This window comes from Gobio gobio (genome assembly GCF_949357685.1).
Source record: "Gobio gobio genome assembly, chromosome: 15".
NCBI classification, from domain to species: domain Eukaryota; kingdom Metazoa; phylum Chordata; class Actinopteri; order Cypriniformes; family Gobionidae; genus Gobio; species Gobio gobio.
In genome coordinates this window covers 11473051-11494376 of record NC_137108.1, presented here as the reverse complement: position 1 = coordinate 11494376, position 21326 = coordinate 11473051, and the positions used below count along the sequence as shown (strand labels likewise).

Sequence of the window (21326 nt, the reverse complement as noted above, 5' to 3'; positions counted from 1 at the left end):
CTTCTCGGCGAGAAGAGCACCAGTCGACGAACAGGTTCCACTTCAACGCATAAAGCCGTCTCGTAGAGGGGGCTCTGGCGGAAGCGATGGTGTCGACTACCGCTTGCGGTAGGTCACCTAGAACCTCCGCGTCCCGTCCAGGGACCAGACATGGAGTTTCCAGAGGTCTGGACGCGGGTGCCATAGGGTGCCCCGTCTCTGAGACAGAAGGTCCTGCCTCAGAGGAATGGGCCAAGGAGGTGCTGTCGCGAGGAGCACTAGTTCCGGGAACCACGTCCTGTTGGGCCAGTACGGAGCTACCAAGAGGAGTTGCTCCTCGTCCTCCCTGACCTTGCACAGTGTCTGTGCAAGAAGGCTCACTGGGGGAAACGCATATTTGCGCAGAGCCCGGGGCCAGCTGTGTGCCAGTGCATCCGTGCCGAGGGTCCCCTCGGACAGGGAATAGAACAACTGGCAGTGGGTCGTGTCGTGGGCGGCAAACAGATCGATCTGTGCGGCCCCAAAGCGACTCCAAATCAGCTGGACCGCCTGGGGGTGGAGTCGCCACTCTCCGGGAAGCACTGGCAACCGTGACAGCTCGTCGGCCGCACGGTTGAGCAGGCCCGGAATGTGGATAGCACGAAGGGACCTCAGATGCTTCTGACTCCACAGGAGGAGATGGCGGGCGAGTTGGGACAAACGGCGGGAGCGTAGACCACCTTGTTTGTTGATGTACGCAACGGCCGTCGTGCTGTCCGTCCGGACCAGAACGTGCTTGTCTTTGAGCGACCCTTTGAGGCGGCTGAGAGCAAGACGAACTGCCAGCAACTCTAGGCAATTGATATGCCATTGCAGTTGGGGCCCCGTCCACAGACCCGATACTGCAAGCCCGTTGTACGTGGCACCCCACCCCGTGGGTGAGGTATCCGTGGAGACAACATGATGCCTGGACACTTGTTCTAGAGGCACTCCTGCCCGTAGAAACGAAGGGTCCGACCACGGGGTGAGGGTTTGGCGGCATCTCGGCGTCACTTGGACACGGAGGGACCCGCTGTGCCACGCCCATCTCGGGACTCGGTCGTGTAGCCAGTGCTGAAGCGGTCTCATATGGAGCAGCCCTAGCGGCGTTACTGCGGCTGCTGCTGCCATATGCCCCAGGAGCCTCTGAAAATGTTTCAGTGGAACCGCTGTACTGCGTTTGAGCGTACTCAAGCAGCTCAGCACCGACTGGACGCGCTCCTCTGTGAGGCGCGCAATCATGGCGACCGAGTCGATCTCCATCCCGAGAAAAGAGATCCTCTGTACGGGACAGAGTTTGCTCTTCTCCCAGTTGACCCGAAGACCCAACTGGCTGAGGTGCCGGAGCACCATGTCCCTGTGTTCGCACAACTGCTCCCGCGACTGGGCAAGAATCAGCCAGTCGTCGAGATAGTTGAGGATGCGAACACCACGCTCTCTCATGGGAGCAATGGCCGCCTCCGCGACTTTCGTGAAGACACGGGGCGACAGGGACAACCCGAAGGGTAGGACTTTGTACTGGTATGCCCGTCCGTCGAAAGCAAAGCGTAGAAACGGTCTGTGTCGAGGGAGAATCGAGACATGAAAGTACGCGTCCTTCAGGTCGATCGCTGCAAACCAATCCTGGGGACGGATGCATCTGAAGATGCGTTTCTGGGTTAACATTCGGAACGGCATCCTGTGGAGGGAGCGGTTCAGGTAACGCAGGTCCAGGATCGGTCGTAACCCGCCACCTTTCTTGGGTACAATGAAGTACGGGCTGTAGAACCCGGACTTCATATCGGCTGGAGGGACCGGCTCTATCGCGTCCTTCGCCAATAGGACAGCGATCTCCGCCTGAAGCACGGGGGCGCCCTCCTTCGGTATAGAAGTGAAGTGGACACCCCTGAACTTCGGGGGACGCCGGGCGAACTGAATCGCATAGCCGAGTCTGATGGTGCGGATGATCCAGCGAGACGGGTCGGGGAGCGCTAGCCAGGCCCCCAGAGACCGAGCAAGCGGGACCATCGGCACCACGGACGTACCCGGAGCGGGGCAGCGCAGCGGAACGCAGGGGCCCCAGGACGACATGGGAGTGGTCCGTGCAGGGGTCTGGGTCTGACACACGACCTGCATCCGCTGAGGGGACGGGCGAGCGTGGGGAGGCACTTTGTGTGCGTCCGCACAACCGACGCCCCCTGTTGGCGAGGAGAGAGGTGTCTGAGGGGTACGAGGCATGGTAGCGTCGCATACCGTCAGACGCGCTCTCTTGGCACCCAGAGATGTTAGAAACTGCTCTTTTATTGAAAATTTGGGTGCCACTGGCACTGGGGCCAGTGGCGGAACAGAAAATAAAATGGGGTTCCCCCGGCCCTCCACCGGGGGAAGGAGTGGTGCTGCAGCCATCTCCCGAAGAGCAGTTTCCTCCATCTCTGGGCGGCCCGTCTCAGGGTCTCTTCCGACGGCGCTTGCCACCTGGCTTGGCAGCGGCCTGAGCGGGCTGGACGTTCTTCCCGCGACCGGCTCCACGCCCACGACCGGTGGAAGGCTGCTGCTGGGCTGGGGCGGGAGCGGGGGCGGCCGCAGGAGGACGTCCTCGGCGACGGGCAGGCGGAGGCGCTGCAGCCGGCGGCTGGGTGGAGGCAGCAGCGGGCCGCCGGTGCAGGATATGCTTGATGGCCTCCGTCTGCTTCTGGGCGGCCGAGAATTGCTGGGCGAAATTCTCGACCGCGTCGCCGAACAACCCGGCCGACGATATGGGGGAGTCCAGGAACCGGTTCTTGTCAGTCTCCCTCATGTCGGCCAGGTTGAGCCAGAGATGCCGTTCCTGGACCACTAAGGTGGACATCGCCTGACCCACGGAACGGGCGGTAACTTTCGTCGCCCGGAGGGCGAGGTCCGTCGCCGCCCGGAGCTCCCGGAGGAGCTCTGGGTCAGACCTACCCTCGTGCATGTCCATGAGTGCCTGGGCTTGGTGCACCTGAAGCAACGGCATGGCATGCAAGGCAGACGCGGCCTGTCCGCAGGACCTGTAGGCCTTCGCAGTTAGACTGGACGAAAACCTACAGGCTTTGGACGGGAGACGAGGATCACCACGCCACTCGGAGGCGGTCGCCGGACGCAGCTGCATCGCGACGGCGCGTTCGACTGGCGGGATCCTCTCGTAACCCTTGGCCTGTCCACCGTCAAGGGTAGTGAGGAGGGAGGAGCCTCCAGGTCTGTTTCTGGCACTGAAGGGTGTCGTCCACGACCTGGAAAGCTCCTCATGCACCTCCGGGAAGAATGGCACTGGGGCGGGACGCTGAGAACCAGCGCGACCCCCCCCCAGGAACCAATCATCCAACCTAGAAGGTTCGGGACGTGGTGGAGGGTTCCACACAAGCCCGACCTTTTCGGCGGCCCGGGAAAGCATAGCCGTCAACTCAGGGTCCGACTCAGCCGTTGCCACTCTCCCAGAGGGAGGCAGTACAGCTGAATCCTCATCCTCTGAGGACTGGAACTCCCCCTCCGATGCTGCGATTGACATCTGCTCGTCCGCGGGCGCTCCGAAAGAGATGACTGGGCGCCCGTGGGCGGGACCAGCGATCTCTTCCGGTGGCGCCACCGGCAGCGGTGCTTGAGAGGGTTCAGGGACCTGCGTAGCTTGGACACTAGGCGGGTTTGGCCTGAACGTAATCCTCAGATCACCCCGGCCATCCGTCGAAGTAGGTCTATCCTGGTTAGGGATAGCTCTAGATCGAGGTATGGGGAGGGGGACTCCGCCTTCCCGGAGGTAGGTGAGTCTCGACCTAAGCACCGCAATAGTCATGTTCCCGCAGTGAGAACACGAGCTATTCACAAACGCTGCCTCAGCGTGCTGTAAGCCCAGGCACGTGATGCAGTGAGTGTGGCCGTCAGCGGGCGAGAGGGAACGACCGCATCCAGAAACGCACGGGTGGAATGACATCTTGAAAAAGACGCAGTGTCACACCCGTGTTGCTCTTTTTGTGAGGAAATCGCTCTTTTAAGAGAGTGCTGAAGCACCCAGGGAAACCCCGGCAACACACAGGGGATAGTGCAGCCTGTGTTTGCACTCAAAAGGAACGCCCACCGATACCAACAAGCTGTCTTTGCTGTGATAACAGCAGTTGTTCCTCGCAGCTTTGAGTTCGCGGTCCCGCTGGAAAGCGCCGTCACACCAACACACACGATCCTCTTCTCTCTGTTCTGTCGTAATCTTCGCTGAATAGTCAGGAAGCAGTCTGTAAACTTCAAACGCCGGTTAGGCTCCGAAGTGAATGACGTCAGTGCGATGCTCTCGCTTCCTGTTTATACCCGCGGCGCGGGGCGGAGCGCGAGATGCAAATCTCGCACGCCAATTGTTCATTGGCCTGTTCTTAAGTTCTCGAAGCTGATAGGGGCTCTCTGAAGTGATCCCAATTCGTCGGTTATTACCGACGTACGTCGTAGTGACCGACTGAAAGGGAAACGATGTTTTCACCTGCCGTGTCTCGCCTTAAAGTAACTATTATTCTTTGGTTACCCTTTATTCCCCAAATATTACATATTGTTTCCTTATACCTACATGTACATACTTTATAGTTACACTATAATTACTGAAAGTTACACTGTAAATTTGTTTTACTTACCCAGTATTTTCCCGGCTGTAATCTAAAGCGTTACCCCCTTTTTCCTTGTAAAAATTGCAGCCTGGCGAGTAGTGTAACGATCAATTACTTAACTACAAAACAAGTTGATAGTTATTCTGTGCAAGACAGGCAAACACTGTTAATCACATCTCAGACACCAAATATACAGTACACATAAACAGTAACATAAATTAATAATTAGAAACATAGCCTGGATAAATTCATTGCATTAAATGCCTCTATGTTCATTGTGATTGTAAATCCCTTCAACATAAATCAAGGCATTCAAAGGCATATTTATCGCTTAGTTGCTCGATCCAGTGTTAGCATCACATACTGTATGTTTTTTACCTATTACTTGTCGTGCATTAATCAGTGGGCGGGGCAACAGTGGTAACGATGTTGAAGTAAGTGTTGATCTTCTTCCACAAAGGCTTTCTTTCACCTATCGATGATGTCATAATTAGGCACATTCCAAAACTATTCATTCTCTGGGCTTGGTTTCATTAAAAGCTGTTTTATGGACTAACTAGGAAGTTTTAAGTTCTGAAACTTACAGGATATTGTTATATAGTATGACCTCTTATATGTCAAAAGCCCAAGGAAAATTTGATTTCTAAATTCATGGCCCCTTTAATGACCACAGAGATTTAGGATGTCGGTTTAAAGTCTCATCCGAAGGACGGTGTGATAGAGATTTTGTCAGGTTTATGTTTATATTCATGGACTTTCAGTTTGTATCACCTCATTTTTTCTGTGTTCAGTTCCTGTTTCCTTTGTTCCCCATGTTCACGCTCATCATTTGTTGTTATGGTTACCAACCTTGTGTATTTAAGCCCTGAGTTTAGTTCTTTGCACTGTATTTTATTTGAGTTAAAGCCAAAGCAGTTACATTTTTGTATACCTGTGATTACTGTTCTTTGGGTTATCATCTTTGTTTTGCCTATTAATAATGTTGAAACTGCTGTTAAGATCTACCTCTCCTTGATCCTTCATCTTCATTTTCCTAGCCCAATGTCACTGAGTTATTTTGTTTTGCCTTACACTAGTATCAGAAAGATGACCTGTAATTGTAACATTTGAAAAACATCATAATTATTATTAGAAAAAATATTGAAAAAAAATATTACTCATAGTTTCAATGCAATTCTTTCACCAACTAGAATAGAGAGTGGAGACATGTGAGTAGATCGTTATTACTCATTAATTAGTTGTGGTGTCTACTCTTTTGTTTCTGTTTCTCAGGCTTTCTGGCTGTAATTTATCATCAGAATCCTGTAAAAATTTGGCCTCAGCTCTCGAATCAAAAAATTCATCCCTGACAGAACTGGATCTGAGCTACAATAAAATAAGTGAGGATGGAGTAGAAAAACTCTGCACTGGACTTATTAGTCAAAACTGTAAACTTCAGAAACTCAAGTAAGTATTGTCTTTTGTATTTGTTAGAGGGTTCCGATTTGTCATTGGCTAATTTGGTATGTGATGTAATGAACCTCTTTTTACAGGTTAAAGCGATGTGGTCTCTCAGAGGCAAGCTGTGGACATCTAGCATCAGTTCTGAAATTATCTTACTCACACCTGAAGGAGCTGGAGCTGAAAAGCAATGATCTGCAGGATTCAGGAGTAAAGAACATTTCATCAGGACTACAGAATCCACAGTGTAGATTAGAAAGACTGGGGTAAGTGTAACTATGATGACACAACATTTTGTGCCTCTCTCTGATGGTACCACGAGGTGTCACTCAATTACAGACTGCATGGGGGGATGTCGACTCATAAGAGAGAATGGAGGTAGGAGGCTGTGGAGTCCGGGGCTGTCCTGTAGGCAATCGCTAATTTCTTGAACTTGAAACGAGCAGCAAACAGTAGCCAGTGCAGAGAGATAAACAACGGTGTGGCTCTCTTGGGCTGTTGAAGGCCAGTCATGCTGCTGCATTTTGAATAATTTTTTAATTGCTTAATTGCATGTCCAGACAGAAAAACATTGCCTATAGTCCTAGCAATTGCAAGTGTCTGGATGAGAAGGTTGAAAGGACCATTTCCTGTGTATTCATGGAATAGCGTGTGTGTGTGTGTGTGTGTGTGTGTGTGTGTGTGTGTGTGTGTGTGTGTGTGTGTGTGTGTGTGTGTGTGTGTGTGTGTGTGTGTGTGTGTGTGTGTGTGTGTACATAGCATTAATGGGCTCGGATTGTTATATATAGGGGGGGTCCCCAAAGAAAAAGGTTGAGAACCACTGCCCTATACAACCCATAAAATATATATTTTTTTAATTAAAATTGTAACATTTATTTCAATATATCTTTGTAGGCAGTGTTTCAACAATGCAGCAATGTAGTTTTGCATCAGGAACCCTGAGTTTAAGTCCCGGCTTGGGGATAAACACATTGTAATTGATCCATGATCGGTACTGACCAGGTTCATGGGCATGCATGTGATTTGTGGATTAATTGAAAGTTTAAACACTGTAGAGGGAAAGTGGCAAAAGTTGTTACGTGCTGTTATCTGTGCGCACAACCGAAGCACACACACACAGAGAGAGAGAGGCGCGTTTCATATATTGCACAAACCCCAAATTAATTTCTCTTTCGGTTCTCCTTGCTTTTGAACGTCAAGTATTCTCATAAACACAGTTTTGTTATGTCTTAAAGGTGCCGTATGTATTTTTTTTGACTGTACTAAAGCATAAAAATATCATAAAATGTTTGCAGATATTTAGGAAGCTAAATAAGTTCACATGCTAAATTCACATATAGTACTTGTTTCTCTTGAAAACAATGCTACAGCCAGTTATTTTACTTTGAAATGTCGGTTTTTGTTTTGGTCTGTGTGATCCCGCCCACTGCCAATTTCCCAATAGTACGGTATTTCGACACTCTGGGTTGCCAATTGGCGGAAACACAGCATATTGCAGCCATAGAAGCTAGCAAACAAACTTGAGTTAGAGATCGCATGTTCAATCCAACCTAAAAAGCCTCAGCATCCATCTAAAAATCTCTATGAACGGGAAAATATTAAAAACACGGATTAATCAACTCATCAACAGTGTGTAAGTCTCATCACCTTCCACTTTCAATGGTGCTCGCTCCTGTTGTGTGTCCTCAATCTGGCAACCGGCAAGAGAGTCGAGTCTGAGGGGGAGGGGGTGGGGGAAACAACTCTCTCCAATATTTTACATTTGGACTACAGTACCTATGTCAACAGCTATTCAACAACTATTGTCAATATTACATACTGCACATTTAAGTAAATGTAAACAGCAGAGAAAGAACAGCCCTTTAAATACAAACCTGCTGCTGTCTACATCATTAAAGTTATTTTAATATGCTTATAATTAGTGTTTTCTTATTTAATTCTTTTTTTTTTTACTGACTGTTCACTTTTCTTTAATAATGTTTGAACTTTATTAGTTAGGCCAGCAGTTTTTGCTGTGGTTTAAGTAATATTTTTTTCTTGCTGATCCAAAAAATTTAAATTATTGACCGTAACTAAAAACCGACTTCAAAAACGTAATATGATTCGAACTGTGAGTTTTGTGATTTGTTGCTGTGTCCGCTAAGCATAACTTATATCTGTGAACAAATGATACATCTTGTTGATTAAAGGTATGCGGTTTCTAAACGGCCTGACTTACAATGAAACAGGCAGAGACGTAAACCACATAGACAAGTCCCATAGTCTTACATTGAAGGAGGTGGCCAAGCCATTTCTAGAGACCCGAACATAACTTTAAGTACATAAACTTGAATTAAGGGTATACTCTTTTCAAGTAAGACTGTAAACACAAAGAAATTACCCAGAACACCCTATCAACCATACTATATAGCAATCACCCAGAACACTCAAGAAACTATGCAGGAAGGGAATAAAACACACTGAAAACACCCTAGCGTTATGGCGGTGAACGGACAGCCAAATGCCACTCATCAAAGTATCTTCATGAAAATGTATAGAGCACTCTTTTTGCTCTTTTTTTTTTCTGCGACTGTTTGTGATCTCAAATTTCCTTGGTTAATTTAAGTATATTTTTATAATGTTTGAGTCAGTTGCTCTAGAAACACTATTCTTTGTAATATTACCTGCAGACTGTCGGGGTGTATGATCACAGAGGAGGGCTTCAGTTCACTGGCCTCAGCCCTTAACTCAAATGCTAGTCATCTGAGAGAACTGGATCTGAGCTACAACCACCCTGGGGAAATGGGGGTGAAACTGCTCTCTGCTAAAAAAGAGGATCCACACTGTAAACTGGAGAAACTAAAGTATGTGCTTATTTTGCTATTATTTGTTACATTACATGAAGGAATTTCTGCTCATTGCCTTCACAGATACGATTCTACAATACTAAAAGCCTTTGTTTTTCAAATGCTGCTCTTTGATCACTTGCTCATATTTTAAATATCAGTGTTTTTATATTCCCCCAGTGTTGATAAAGGAGGAGAGTGTCGAAATAAACCAGGTCTGAGAAAATGTAGGTATCTTATGCAAAAACACAAAATTGGGTAACACTTTATTTTGATGTTCCCCTTTAGACATTGTTGACTATGTTGCAACTACATGTCAACTAACTCTCATTAGAGTATTAATAAAATATTAGCAGACTGCCTAATATCTGCTAACAGTTTATTGTGATGGTCCCGTAACAGATATTCTACTGAATATAAGTCACTTTGCAAGTGCATGCCAACTTATTCTACTAACACTAACAGTCTACTAATGCACAACTAATATTCTAATGAAAGTTGATTAACATGTCTAAACAAAACTAAATATAGGTTGAAACAAGGTTGACAATGATTATTGACATCACAGTGTTTTGTGTATTGGCTGCCAAGAGCATAAAACAACAGAAAATCAAGATATACTTAGAAATCCGCCATTCAAACTAGAGATAAGGTTCAAAATAAAGAAATTTAAATGCCTTGTTTTGAAGTCGGCATGAAAAAAAAAAAAAATTCTCAATGCATGTTGTTAATGGTTTTATAGTGAAAGAATCATTTTGTAATTTATTGTTATAGACTTTACTCAAAATATGCTATATTTCTTGATATGACTCACTAATGTTAATGACATATGTAAGGCCACAATGCTAGAAGCGTTCAGATCTGCCTCCATTCTAGTAAACCACTGACTGGTCACTTTTCACAATGCAATAAACAAATGCTTAATAAAAATTAAAGTCCCAAACTATGTTTTTTTTTTTCTCATTTGATATGGTATTAAAGTTAGTCACTACTAGCCACTAACCAATGACAACAAATGCCCTGTTTTTGCAGATGCCTGTCAGCTCACAGTGGATCTAAACACAGTACATCCACGTCTGAAACTCTCCAAAGGAAACCAGAAAATATCAGAAACTACAGAGGAGCAAAAATATCCTGATCATCCAGAAAGATTCAAACTGTATCCCCAGGCCATGTGCACAGAGGCACTGACTGGTCGCTGTTACTTTGAGGTGGAGTGTGAGGGTGGAGTTGGTGTGGGTGTGGCCTATAAGACCTCAGATATAAATAAGACTATAATGGGAGTTAATAATACTTTCCCTACTCTCCTCTGTCAGGATGGCAAATCACAACTCTGGCAGAATAATGAGATTACTTGTAAATTCCCAGTGATTGCTCAGTCCAAAAGAGTTGGAGTTTATGTGGACTTAAAGTCTGACATGGAACATGGAAGTCTGTCATATTACAGTATTTGTAATGACACACTCAGTCACCTGCACACGTACCACACTCAATTCAAAAGCCCCTTATATACAGGGTTTATTCTTCTGCCTGACGCCTCAGTGACTCTGTGTAAGCTGACTTAGACCTTGAGAGTGAGCTGATATTTCAAAAGGAAGTTAGACGTTTTGTATAAAAAGTGTTTTATCAATTAAATCACAATAACTCAGAACACAATAGAAGTTAAATAATGAGCCACTCTGTCATGTCATGTGATTTCATTTAACCAAAAAACATGACTTAAGCCCTATTCGGACGGGATTAGTTTTACATGGGGAGGTGGGGGTGAAGTAATTATTACAAGAGGTTCTCTGTGATTTTAGTCCTGTCCGAATGTGCCATCTCGGTAATCATTACGGACAATGTCAGTAAAGATTACGGAGACTTTTACCTTCTGTAAAAAGGTCCGGAAAAATTACCTTGGGTAAAACTAATCCCGTTCGAATAGACCCGCTGTAAAAATGTACGGTAAAATTCCATCATTTCCTGTTTAAAAGTAGTTTTTGGCGCGTTTTGCAAGCATGGAAGCGCTTGAAGAAGCTCTCGGTTTCGTTGTAGGTGGTGGGACCAGGTCCCCTGCTGGCCGTTTTGATGCCCTAAGGGCGATCACTTTATGATGCCCGCGGTGGCGGCGTTCGCAAATATTGCAGAGCTGACCTACGGGAGGGTAGAGAGAGCATTTTCTTGTGGTGCTCCTTGGAGCACTTGGTGCCCTGCGCGTGATGCGCGTGGTGGTAGCGGTGGCACTGGGTGGGACAACTCTGTGGCAAACCTCCAGTATTTTCCACATACCATTTAAAGCAAAAAGAAGATCGAAAGCACTTATTAGATGCACAACACTTCTTTTAGCTCTAGGTAAGTGTCTATTACCAACACAATCCAAACAGAATCGTTAGACTGGACCTGACTGTTTATATATATATATATATATATATATATATATATATATATATATACACACACACACACACACACACACACACACACACACGTGTTTGCTCACGTGATAACAGGAAGCAACGTCATATGCACATGACGACAAGGAGGTTACGGTGGTGCGTAAAGCGAGTTACCCCTCCCACTTCTGATAGTTTTACTGAGATGTCTTATCCCGTGCGAATTGGCCATTCATATTACAGACGTCCTGAGGTAAAATTACTTTACCCCCACCTCCCCATGTAAAACTAATCCCGTCCGAACAGGGCTTTACTTATAGTTACTTGTAGTTGAAAAATGTAAAACTTAACCATTACGTAATGTGATATAAGGAGGATGACATTATTTCAACATTGGCTCACTGTGGCCCCGGTTTCACAGACAGGGCTTAGCCTAAAGCAGGATTAGGCCTTAGTTCAGTTAGGGCATTTAAGTAGCTTTTATAAATGTACCCTAGAAAAACACATTACTAGTGTGCATCTTGAGACAAAATAATGGCACTGACATATTTTAAGATATGTCGGTACAAGCAGGACCCAACATTGTTTCTTTAACGTTTTTTTTATATTTAAACTATTTTATATTTTTATGTTTCTTATAACTATTCTAATCATATCCTTACATGTTGTATAAAACTTTTCTTTAGATCTGCACTACGGATAACTCTTTATAATAACTGCACACAATGAATCATTAGTTAAGCATTAGTAAATAGTCAATTCATCATTTATCAAGCATTAATAGACATTAGAAAGCACTTTATAAATACAGCTGTAAATGTTTTGTTCTTGATTTATAAGCATATCTATGTGTTTTATAATTGTATTTTCATACTTTATTAATTATCAATTTATCATTTCTAAATGAAGTATTTCATTATTTACAAGGCAGTTGTCAGTGGTTCATAAGATCATTTAGAAAGTGTAAGTAAATGATTAATACATTATTTAAATGTACATTTATACATCTAATTATTTGGACATATAGTAATAGTTACTCAGTGTGTTAATACATGTTTTATTGACATTTATTCCTACAGTAATTCATGATTAATTCAGGTAGTTATAAAACATAGCCTGAGCTGTTTTCTGGGCCCTGAAGGTGTTTTACATGCCCTGACATTTGAGCTTATTTCTATTACTTGTATAATTTTCATGGCTAAAGTCTGAGTGCATTGTATTAAAGGTGAACTATGTAGGATTTTTGCAGTAAAATATGCAGAAACCACTAGGCCAGTGTTATATATTTTGTTCAGTTGAGTACTTAGAATATCCCAAATGTTTTCAACTATTTGTAAATCGTGAGAAAATTGCTATTTTAACCAAGGAACCGGGACGTGTGAGCTATGCGTGTGAGGGAGTCGCCTGTCGATTGCGTCATATCTGCGTCACCCTCGGTTTCCGGTTTTATTCAGTGAAACACTTTACTCTCACTGCAGAGTGAACAAGTGTCATAGCAGCCGCCGAGCGAACGTCATAACTTCCTTTTCAACACACTCAGATATATCTAATACGATAAACAGAGTTGCGTTACCTCACACTCAGCACTGGAGAAGAGGAAGTGCCGCCGGCAACCGTGTCATAATAAAAGTCCCGCCAGCGACTATGCCATAATAACAGTCCCGCTCTTCAATCACTCCTGCGGCCTTGCTCAGCTCCACAACACTCGCTCCTGCTCTGCTTCAGACTACAGTAATGTTAATAATCGCATCCATGAACATGATTTCTGCCCGAGTCCTATCCTGACTGTTTTCCACCGGCTGTGAGGTGAAGACCACATGTCCCAAGATTCTGCGCTCAAACGTGCCGTCATCAAACTACGCCTTTGTTTTGAACAGGCGACCTCTAGTGGACGGAAAAGTTACATAGTGTAGCTTTAAGCATAAATTCTGCTACAATAATATGTGAGCAGCATGTATGTAAAAGTTTGTAGTTTTGAGAAAATTACATTTGTGCAAAAAAAAAGCAAGTCACTGAAATAAAGCCATGAAACCCATACTGAATATTTGTTCACAAAACCTTTGATAACTGGATCACATAGGCTATAATCTTTGCTTCAAGACGATGTAAAAATCATTCTGGCCACACATTCACATAAAACAATATACAGATTTAAAATTTGTAAGACATGTTTTGTGTCAGGAAGGCTTATGCGATGAGGGCGTGAATCATCATGAATATTGATGTGTTTCACACCTGAGAAAGACAAAGACCCCTCCCCTAATCCTAATGGCCCTATATTAGCTGAATGACTGTGAGGGTATAGAACAAAGAATCTGAAGAGATTAAAAGAATGGCTTTTTGAATTGTTTGCATTTATTTACAACACAACATAACACAGGACAAAAAGTGGGACAAAAATAAGGGATAATCGGACACTCAACATTTTTGTACTGTAGCTTTTGTACTGAGGTCACTGTGTATGTCATTCCAGTGTCTCCAGTTAATTGTGTATAAAAGGCTCTCAGATATTAACACATTTGTTTTGCTCAATCTATTTAGCACAATTTAATCCTAAAAAGAATTTTAACATCATATAAATTAATGTCAATTGTTACACTCAAACCAACTAAAGCTTTTGTAACATTACACTACCGTTCAAAAGTTTATGGTCAGTAAGAATTGGTTTTAAATGAATAGTTTTATGAATAATTAATATTTTTTAAGGAATAGTTTTATTCAGCAAGAATGCATTACATGTTTTTTTTCAGATAATGCTGTTTTTTATTTTCTATTCATCAAAGAATCCTGAAGAAAAAATGTACATAACTGTTTTCAACATGGATTTCTCATTACAGTATCACCGTGAATATCATAATGATTTGTTTGCAATGTAATCTACAAATGCATACACAAACAGATGTTCCTGCCATTGCTAAGCTTTTTCATCTCGCTGTGCAAAGACGTGGCTGGCAAAAACAAGCATGCCGCACTGCATGAGCATGACGACGGCGTTGCTCTCTATTTGAGCGCGCTTGTCGCGCGTCTACATTTAAAATAACAAATTGGAGCACGCAAAAGATGCAACATATGTAAATGGCTTAGTCAGTGGTTACATCAGCGTAGCAGTCAATAAATGGGACAGTCATGAATGGGATATTTAGGCCCAATAAACGGGATGTCCCGGCTAATACGGGACAGTTGGCAACCCTACTTTTTATATCATGCTTTGTTTAATATTATAGAGCATAAAAATATCCCTATGTCGTACATGTATCTTTATTTAGCTTTGAAAGGTTGCCTACCTATTTCATATTACGTTGATTTCACACATTTTAGTCTGGCAATAGTTCAACTAGCCTACAATGTGAAGTTTATGCATCAATAACGCTAATATAAGTGCGAAGTAATGTTTACCTTAACCTCTTAATCTGCGCCCCTATTTTTGAGAATTTTCTGACAACGACATACCCAAATAAAAATGTCTGCAGCTCTTAAACCCAATGGTCTATATTCATAAATCTGGTCTTTTAAACTAGACACTTGAAATGTTGTTAGCCAAGAGTCATAATAACTCAAAGTAGTATAGGAACAGGGTAAAACAAGGTAAAATATACATGTAAGGGACTTTTTTAAATTTAAATTCAGACTTTAATGTTAAGAGCCTGAAAACAACCTAAATATAAAACTGAATGTCTGATCATGTTTTGAATCAAATTTGAGGATGATTCTCTCAAAAATCTTGCATCTGTAAGCTATTATGTCAAGAAAAGTCTAGGAGTCCTTTCAAAAAGGCCATTTATTTCAGAAAGCCTGTGATTGAAGGAGAGAGACCTGGGATGATTCATATTATGCAGAAGAGACTAAGCTTGCAAGGGATATTGCCAGAATACTGATTAGAATTGATATTTCATTGAAAATGGACATGATTAATTACTCTAACTCAAAACGCTGATGCAAACAAAGGAGGATGTTTTGTTTTTTCCCTATTTTTTTCGTTGTTTTGGATTAAAAAGTGGTATAAATTTTGAAGAGTGGACCCTTACACTAACATGTATGCTGCTGTTTTTTGGTTTCATCCGATCTGATCTGAATGACAGGAGATGAAAGATGAGTAATGCGTTTATTATGGTAATGTTTATATTGCCGGTCCTTTAGTATTTAATTAAACCCTTTCCTCTCTGGTGTATTTATTGCAAAAACAAGTTCAGAATATGAATTTTGAGTGATTAAGCTTTCAAATGATGCATAGTTTGTGATAGTTGATTAAATATTTTGTATAAAACAAAAGTAAATAAAAGTACAGACACACCCACTTCCATTAACACCCCCCCACCCCCCATTAACAGATAACATTTGTTTTTTTATATAAATGACTATCTGCATTAAATTAATGATATCTACTTCATTTTAAAGTAGACATTCCACGCTTTATAAAAATATATCTGTCTTGTTTGTGAGGCAAGTATTCTTTGAGTTCAGAGGTCATTTTCAGACGCATTTCAGAATGGACATCACAGGGAGACCGACGGGAGAACACGCATCCTGATTGTTTTCTTTATTTAGCAAAAAGCACAACATTTAGTTTTTATTTTGAGTGCACACAAATAAAAGTACACATTTTAAGTTTTGTAAAGACATATTGTTCATGTCTGTGAGTATTTTAAGTTGTTTTACACGGTCATGATGAAAAATCAAGCAAAACGCGCGGGCGCTTTTCTCAGGTCCAGAGGGTTAAAGGCTCATTTATCTTCTAAACAGAAAAAGGAAACAAACACAACACAGTGGAATAAAGCACATAGGAATGTTTATTTCAAGATGCAAGAAATGAAACTACAACTGTACACTAAAACTAAACCTCTGCAATATTATATTTAAAAAAGGACAAGCTACTAAATGAACAAAGAACAAAATAAGAAAACAAGTGAATATAAATAAAAATAAGCAAAAAAAAATGAAGGTAAAGAGGTTTATGTTTCATGTTAGTTTTTCAGTTATCCAGTTTCATTTTTGGCATCTCTGTGCATCACTCTGTGTTGTGTTTGTTTGCTTTTTCTGTTTAGAATAGAACTGAGCCTTTAATCTCCTTAATTTGTAAAAGTTTTACGAGGCGTAAATAGTCGTCACTTTAGATGAGCTCACAAAAATAGTTAACTGACAACTACTAAATGTTTTATAACTACTGAATTAATCATGGATTACAGTAGGAATACATGTTAATAAAGCATTTATTAACACTTAGTAGCTATTACTATATGTCTAAATAATAAGATGTATAAATATTAGGGGTGTAACGATTCGTTTTAACAACGATTCGATTCGTATCACGATTTGAGGTTGTCGATACGATTCAAGGACGATTTTGGTTCATTTAGAACGATACGATCCGAAACGATTCAGTGACTTGAAATCGATTCAGTAACTTTTTAGCCAAAAATTGTGCGACTGAAATAAATATCTGGATACTGGTCAGTGCAGGTGAAGTTTCCTAGATTCCTGTTGTTTCTTGTAAGGGAATCCGGTATATCAATTAATTATGGATATAAACAAACAAGTAAACAACAATTAATGGCAAATGCATTCAAATTTTATTTGAATAAAGTGCAACCAACAGTTTAGGTTGAATTAACAGGAAGTTAACCTTTTCTGCTCTCATTTTGAATATTCAATACATTTTCAATAAAAGCACAGTAAGTGCAACCAACATTTCAACAGTAGGTTAACCTGCTACTTCTGCTTTTGTTATCCAACATATTAATATTACAATATTAATATCAAAAATAAAGTGCAACTAACTTCTCTTCAGGTTGAATTAATAGTAGGTGTACCTGTTACTTTTGCTGTTGTTTTTCAAAATTAAAATAATACAAATACAATATTAATATCAAAAATAAAGTGCAACCAATATTTCTTCAGGTTGAATAAACTGGCTGAACCTGCTACTACTCTCAGTTTAATAAACAAACTATATTTAACAAAAGATAAAATGTAACCAACTACTCTTCAATGACTCTACAGATTTCTTTTTCAAAAATATCAACATGATCTGACCGCAGAACACTTCTCTCTGCGTTCACAATGTCGCCAGCAGTACTACAAACTCGCTCTGCAGGCACACTGGTGTCAGGAATTCACAGGTAACATTTAGCAAGGGTTGAAAGTACAGGTAGCTCTTTCTCCTGGTGGCTTGATAATTTCTCGCTCGTTGGCTTCTCCTCTGCCATCCGCCATGCTATGTTTTGTTTTCTTAGCGCTGCTGCTGGTGCGTGCGTGGCGATGATGTCACAGATAGGCAGACTGAATCGAGTAACGTTTAACGCCGTTATCATTAAAAGTGCTAAGAAAAAACATCCATTTAAAGTCTGTTGTGCTTAAATCCAATGCGTTATTTCCTATGATCGATACAATCGATTGATTACCTTTTAAAACGATGTTAGATCGATATATGTCGTCCGGAAGGCCAACTTGCCGAGCACAGATCGATGTAGTTAGATCGTAGGAAAATAAATCGATACATCGATGTAGTAGATGAATCGTTACACCCCTAATAAATATATATTTAAATAGTTTATTAATCATTTACTTACACTTTCTAAATCTAAACAATCTTATTAACCACTGACAACTCCTAAATAACTGGTTTGTAAATAATGAAATACTTAATTTATACATTATAAATTGTATAAAAATACAATTATTAAACACATATATATGCTTATAAATCCAGAACAAAGCATTTACAGCTGTATTTATAAACTGCTTATGTCTATTAATGCTTTATAAATGATGAATTGACTATTTATGAATGCTTAACTAATGATTCATAGCTTGCAGTTATTATAAAGTGTTACCAACTATTTTAATCATATCATTACATGTTGTATAAAACATATTATTTAGATCTGCACTATATAAGTGTTTTTTTGTGTGTTTTTTTTACTGAATTAAAACTCTGGCATTTGGCTGTATTAACCCAACTTGATTCAATATGGTAAGACTACAATATTGACTTTACGTCATGTCTGTGTAGACAGAAGGGGGTCTATATGCTATATGTGTTGCTAGATTCAATTATGTTGCATAAATCTTTATGTGGCATTCCCCAGTAGTGGGAAACTTGAAAAAGATCACAATTTAATTAATCCGACTACGCCACCCTGGTGGAGGACCAGGGAAATACTCCTAATAAGGACGCAGGTAAGTTTTATCACTGAAGGCAAAGAAATGTCTAGTGAGAAGTGAGTATAAATACAAAAAGATGACTTTATTTTAAAACTTTAAAATGTTCTGTCCGGGGATACTCATGATGGTTATGCAAACCCACCTCAACTTCACACCGTATTGGCACCACACGCTGCCATTGCTGCCATTGCACTGCACTTTACTTTCCTATTGTTACTGCGTAACAACCTGTATTAAACCTTGCACATTATACTTCTTTATATATACATATATATATATTTATGTTAACCACTTATTTCTAAGTCTACAGTTTATCTCACTTATCATATCCACTTATTTTTTTATATTTTCATATTTTAATTTTTATATTTTTATTTTTATCTTATTTCCTATTTTTATCTTTTACTTGATTTATTTATAATTATACTTATGTTAATACTTTTTATTCTAATTTTATTCTATTTCTATTTTAATTTCTTGTAACTGCTATTTGCACTGTCCATGGAGCGGACCTGTTTACATTTCACTGCCAGTTGTATATTGTGTATATAACTGTGTATGTGACAAATAAAACTCTTGAATGAACACGCACACACTAAAGCAGTTGTGTCAGTACACACACATCACACTGTGAAACACGCCACCAATTGGACGCAGCTAGCCTTCCCCGTTCCACACTGGCTCCTGGAGAAAGAGGAAACACATTAGCAAAGATTACAACAAAATTTACACAAATAACACTAAACAATAAGGGAAAACCAAAAAGATGAAGTTTACTGACACGGTGCACAGGCTCCCTACTGCGAAAGCGGGTGGGCAGAGCCTGAATGGCACCAGCAGGACAGGACAATAAATAAATTTAAAGAAAATTATACACTTTGATAACAAAACAGTATAATACACTGTAAAGATGATAAATAAATAATCTGAAACTGAAAATCAAAACTAAAATCAAAAAACAGAAAAAGACAAAAGAAATGTAAAAAAAAGAAATAAAAAGCACTTGTAAATCAACTCAAACTAAGAGTATTATAACTAAGAGCACGGCCCCACGAACGCAAGCTCGTACATGGACAGCCACGGCCAGCCTTAATCAGCAATGCTGTCCACAACAGCACTGATGCACGGGAACAGAGCATAAAGACAACTCCAAGCAAAACAGCAGCGGCAAGAAAGGGGAATTGAACGTCGATTTCTGATCCTCATTCTAAAACAAATCAGAATGTTAGACTAGATTCACCAAACCCCAAATGTTAGAAAGGGAGAGACATACTTACAATTAGGTTAGATAAACACCAAACGCAAGGTTGTATGGTTACTCATTACAGGCATAGTGCATCAGTCCATCGACCAGCATTTACACACCTGCCATTGTCGCTATACTGAGAGCAATACGCAATAAATACCACACAAGTGACCAGGAGATTTACGAGGAACAAAACGTATCTGAGCGAACACCGCCACAAACTCGCCACAGTGCAGCCATCAACACCGCTCTAAACTGTAAACAGTGCATATTAATCACGTAGCACAGCCTTAAGGAGTTCACATTACACCAGCCCAACATACCTGTATACAAATGGGGACAGAAAAGGAAATGCCAGGGGGAGAGGGAACCTAGAAGCAGCAGGACCGTACAAACCCGCCAAAATAAGGGTCCTTAAATATTAACTGCCACCTGCACCTCATTGGCTTATTATCCAGACCCAGGTAGGCCAATAAGATAAGGTCACTTATCCTGCCACATTTAACATGGGGAGTTCTAAATGCCAACCCTCACTGACCTCCGAGCAATACAAGTTGAAAGGGAAAACAACAGAGTCTGTGCCAAAGCAAGAAAAGATAAGAGTATTCCTCAAACCATCAGATTCAGCCATGCAGAAGTGAAGTGACGAAACACAACTGATAACAGCTACTTCACCAGTAACTTGCAATTTCATATTTCAAGCACTGATGGTAATAGAGAGGCCAAAGTTCTGCAGTGTAGTTTTAAATCTTTTATTTAATGTCAGTATATTGACATTAAATGTTTCTCAAACAAATGGGTTACCAGCCATATCAGTTGTGTGTCATCTGCATAATGACATACATTTCTCTAGGACATGTGGCAGTATCAGATATATTGGAAGTGAGAATAGGTTGGGGTGGGATGGCATATCCTTTTTCAAATGCAACCAAGTCACTTCAGGATGAAAACAGCAATTCACAATACCTAGCTGGATGCTTCCAGGAAGTCCGTACTACCTGATCTACTTATTTCTGAAACCCACCTCCCGCAAAATGATGGCCCGCAGCGAGCAATACCTGAAGCGAGACACAGCTAGAGCATGACACCTGCTGAGCTGCATAATGTGTAATCCATACAAATACATCATATAGAAATAACATCATATGGAGAAATAACCAGATTTCTCCAAATGAATGGCTTTTGCACCTCAAACAAAGAGCTGGAAGAGCTTCCTCAGTGTGGGGAAGAGCAGACGTATTAAACCAACCCTACGTTCAGCCTTCGGAAAAACAGTATTTCCCCTGTGAGTTAAGTATGTTTGGTTTGTGTGGACACACCTATCTTCACGCTGTCAGAACAGGGTGAGCTTCAGACCCCCAGTATGGAGCCGAGCAGGCTGCAATCTTGTAAGGGTTCAGCTTGGGCAACAGCGTGGTGTGTGTGAAATGCCAATAGCAATACAATTACTTACACCAGAACACTGCATGTTCTCACCGATGCTGGAGGTTGTGCTTTATCTGTAGGCATGATGCTTTCGCATGCCAAAAATCTAAACTGGGGAACGAATAAAGACTAGAGCCTGCTTTACTGCAGCTGCTGTTCTAATTACAAAAACATTGTTGGTCACTTCTATACACAAAAATAAAGGTTATTTATTGGCATTCATGGTCCCATGAAAAAACATTAAAGGTCCTGTTCTTCGTGATCCCATTTTTCAAAC

General features: G+C 41.6%; 1 protein-coding gene across 2 annotated transcripts in view; it reads left to right on the top strand.

Annotated features, from left to right (window-relative positions):
- The window catches only part of LOC307138739 (NACHT, LRR and PYD domains-containing protein 3), a 46183-nt gene extending 35069 nt beyond the window's left edge, over nucleotides 1–11114 (top strand). For both annotated transcript variants that reach the window (XM_079837272.1, XM_079837273.1), the window contains 5 exons: nucleotides 5850–6023; nucleotides 6110–6283; nucleotides 8687–8860; nucleotides 9023–9069; nucleotides 9875–11114. In XM_079837272.1, coding sequence (XP_079693398.1) covers nucleotides 5850–6023; nucleotides 6110–6283; nucleotides 8687–8860; nucleotides 9023–9069; nucleotides 9875–10407 — 1102 coding nt within the window. In that variant the 3' untranslated portion in view covers nucleotides 10408–11114. The remainder of the gene's footprint in view (nucleotides 1–5849; nucleotides 6024–6109; nucleotides 6284–8686; nucleotides 8861–9022; nucleotides 9070–9874) is intronic.
- The last annotated feature ends 10212 nt before the right edge of the window (nucleotides 11115–21326 follow it).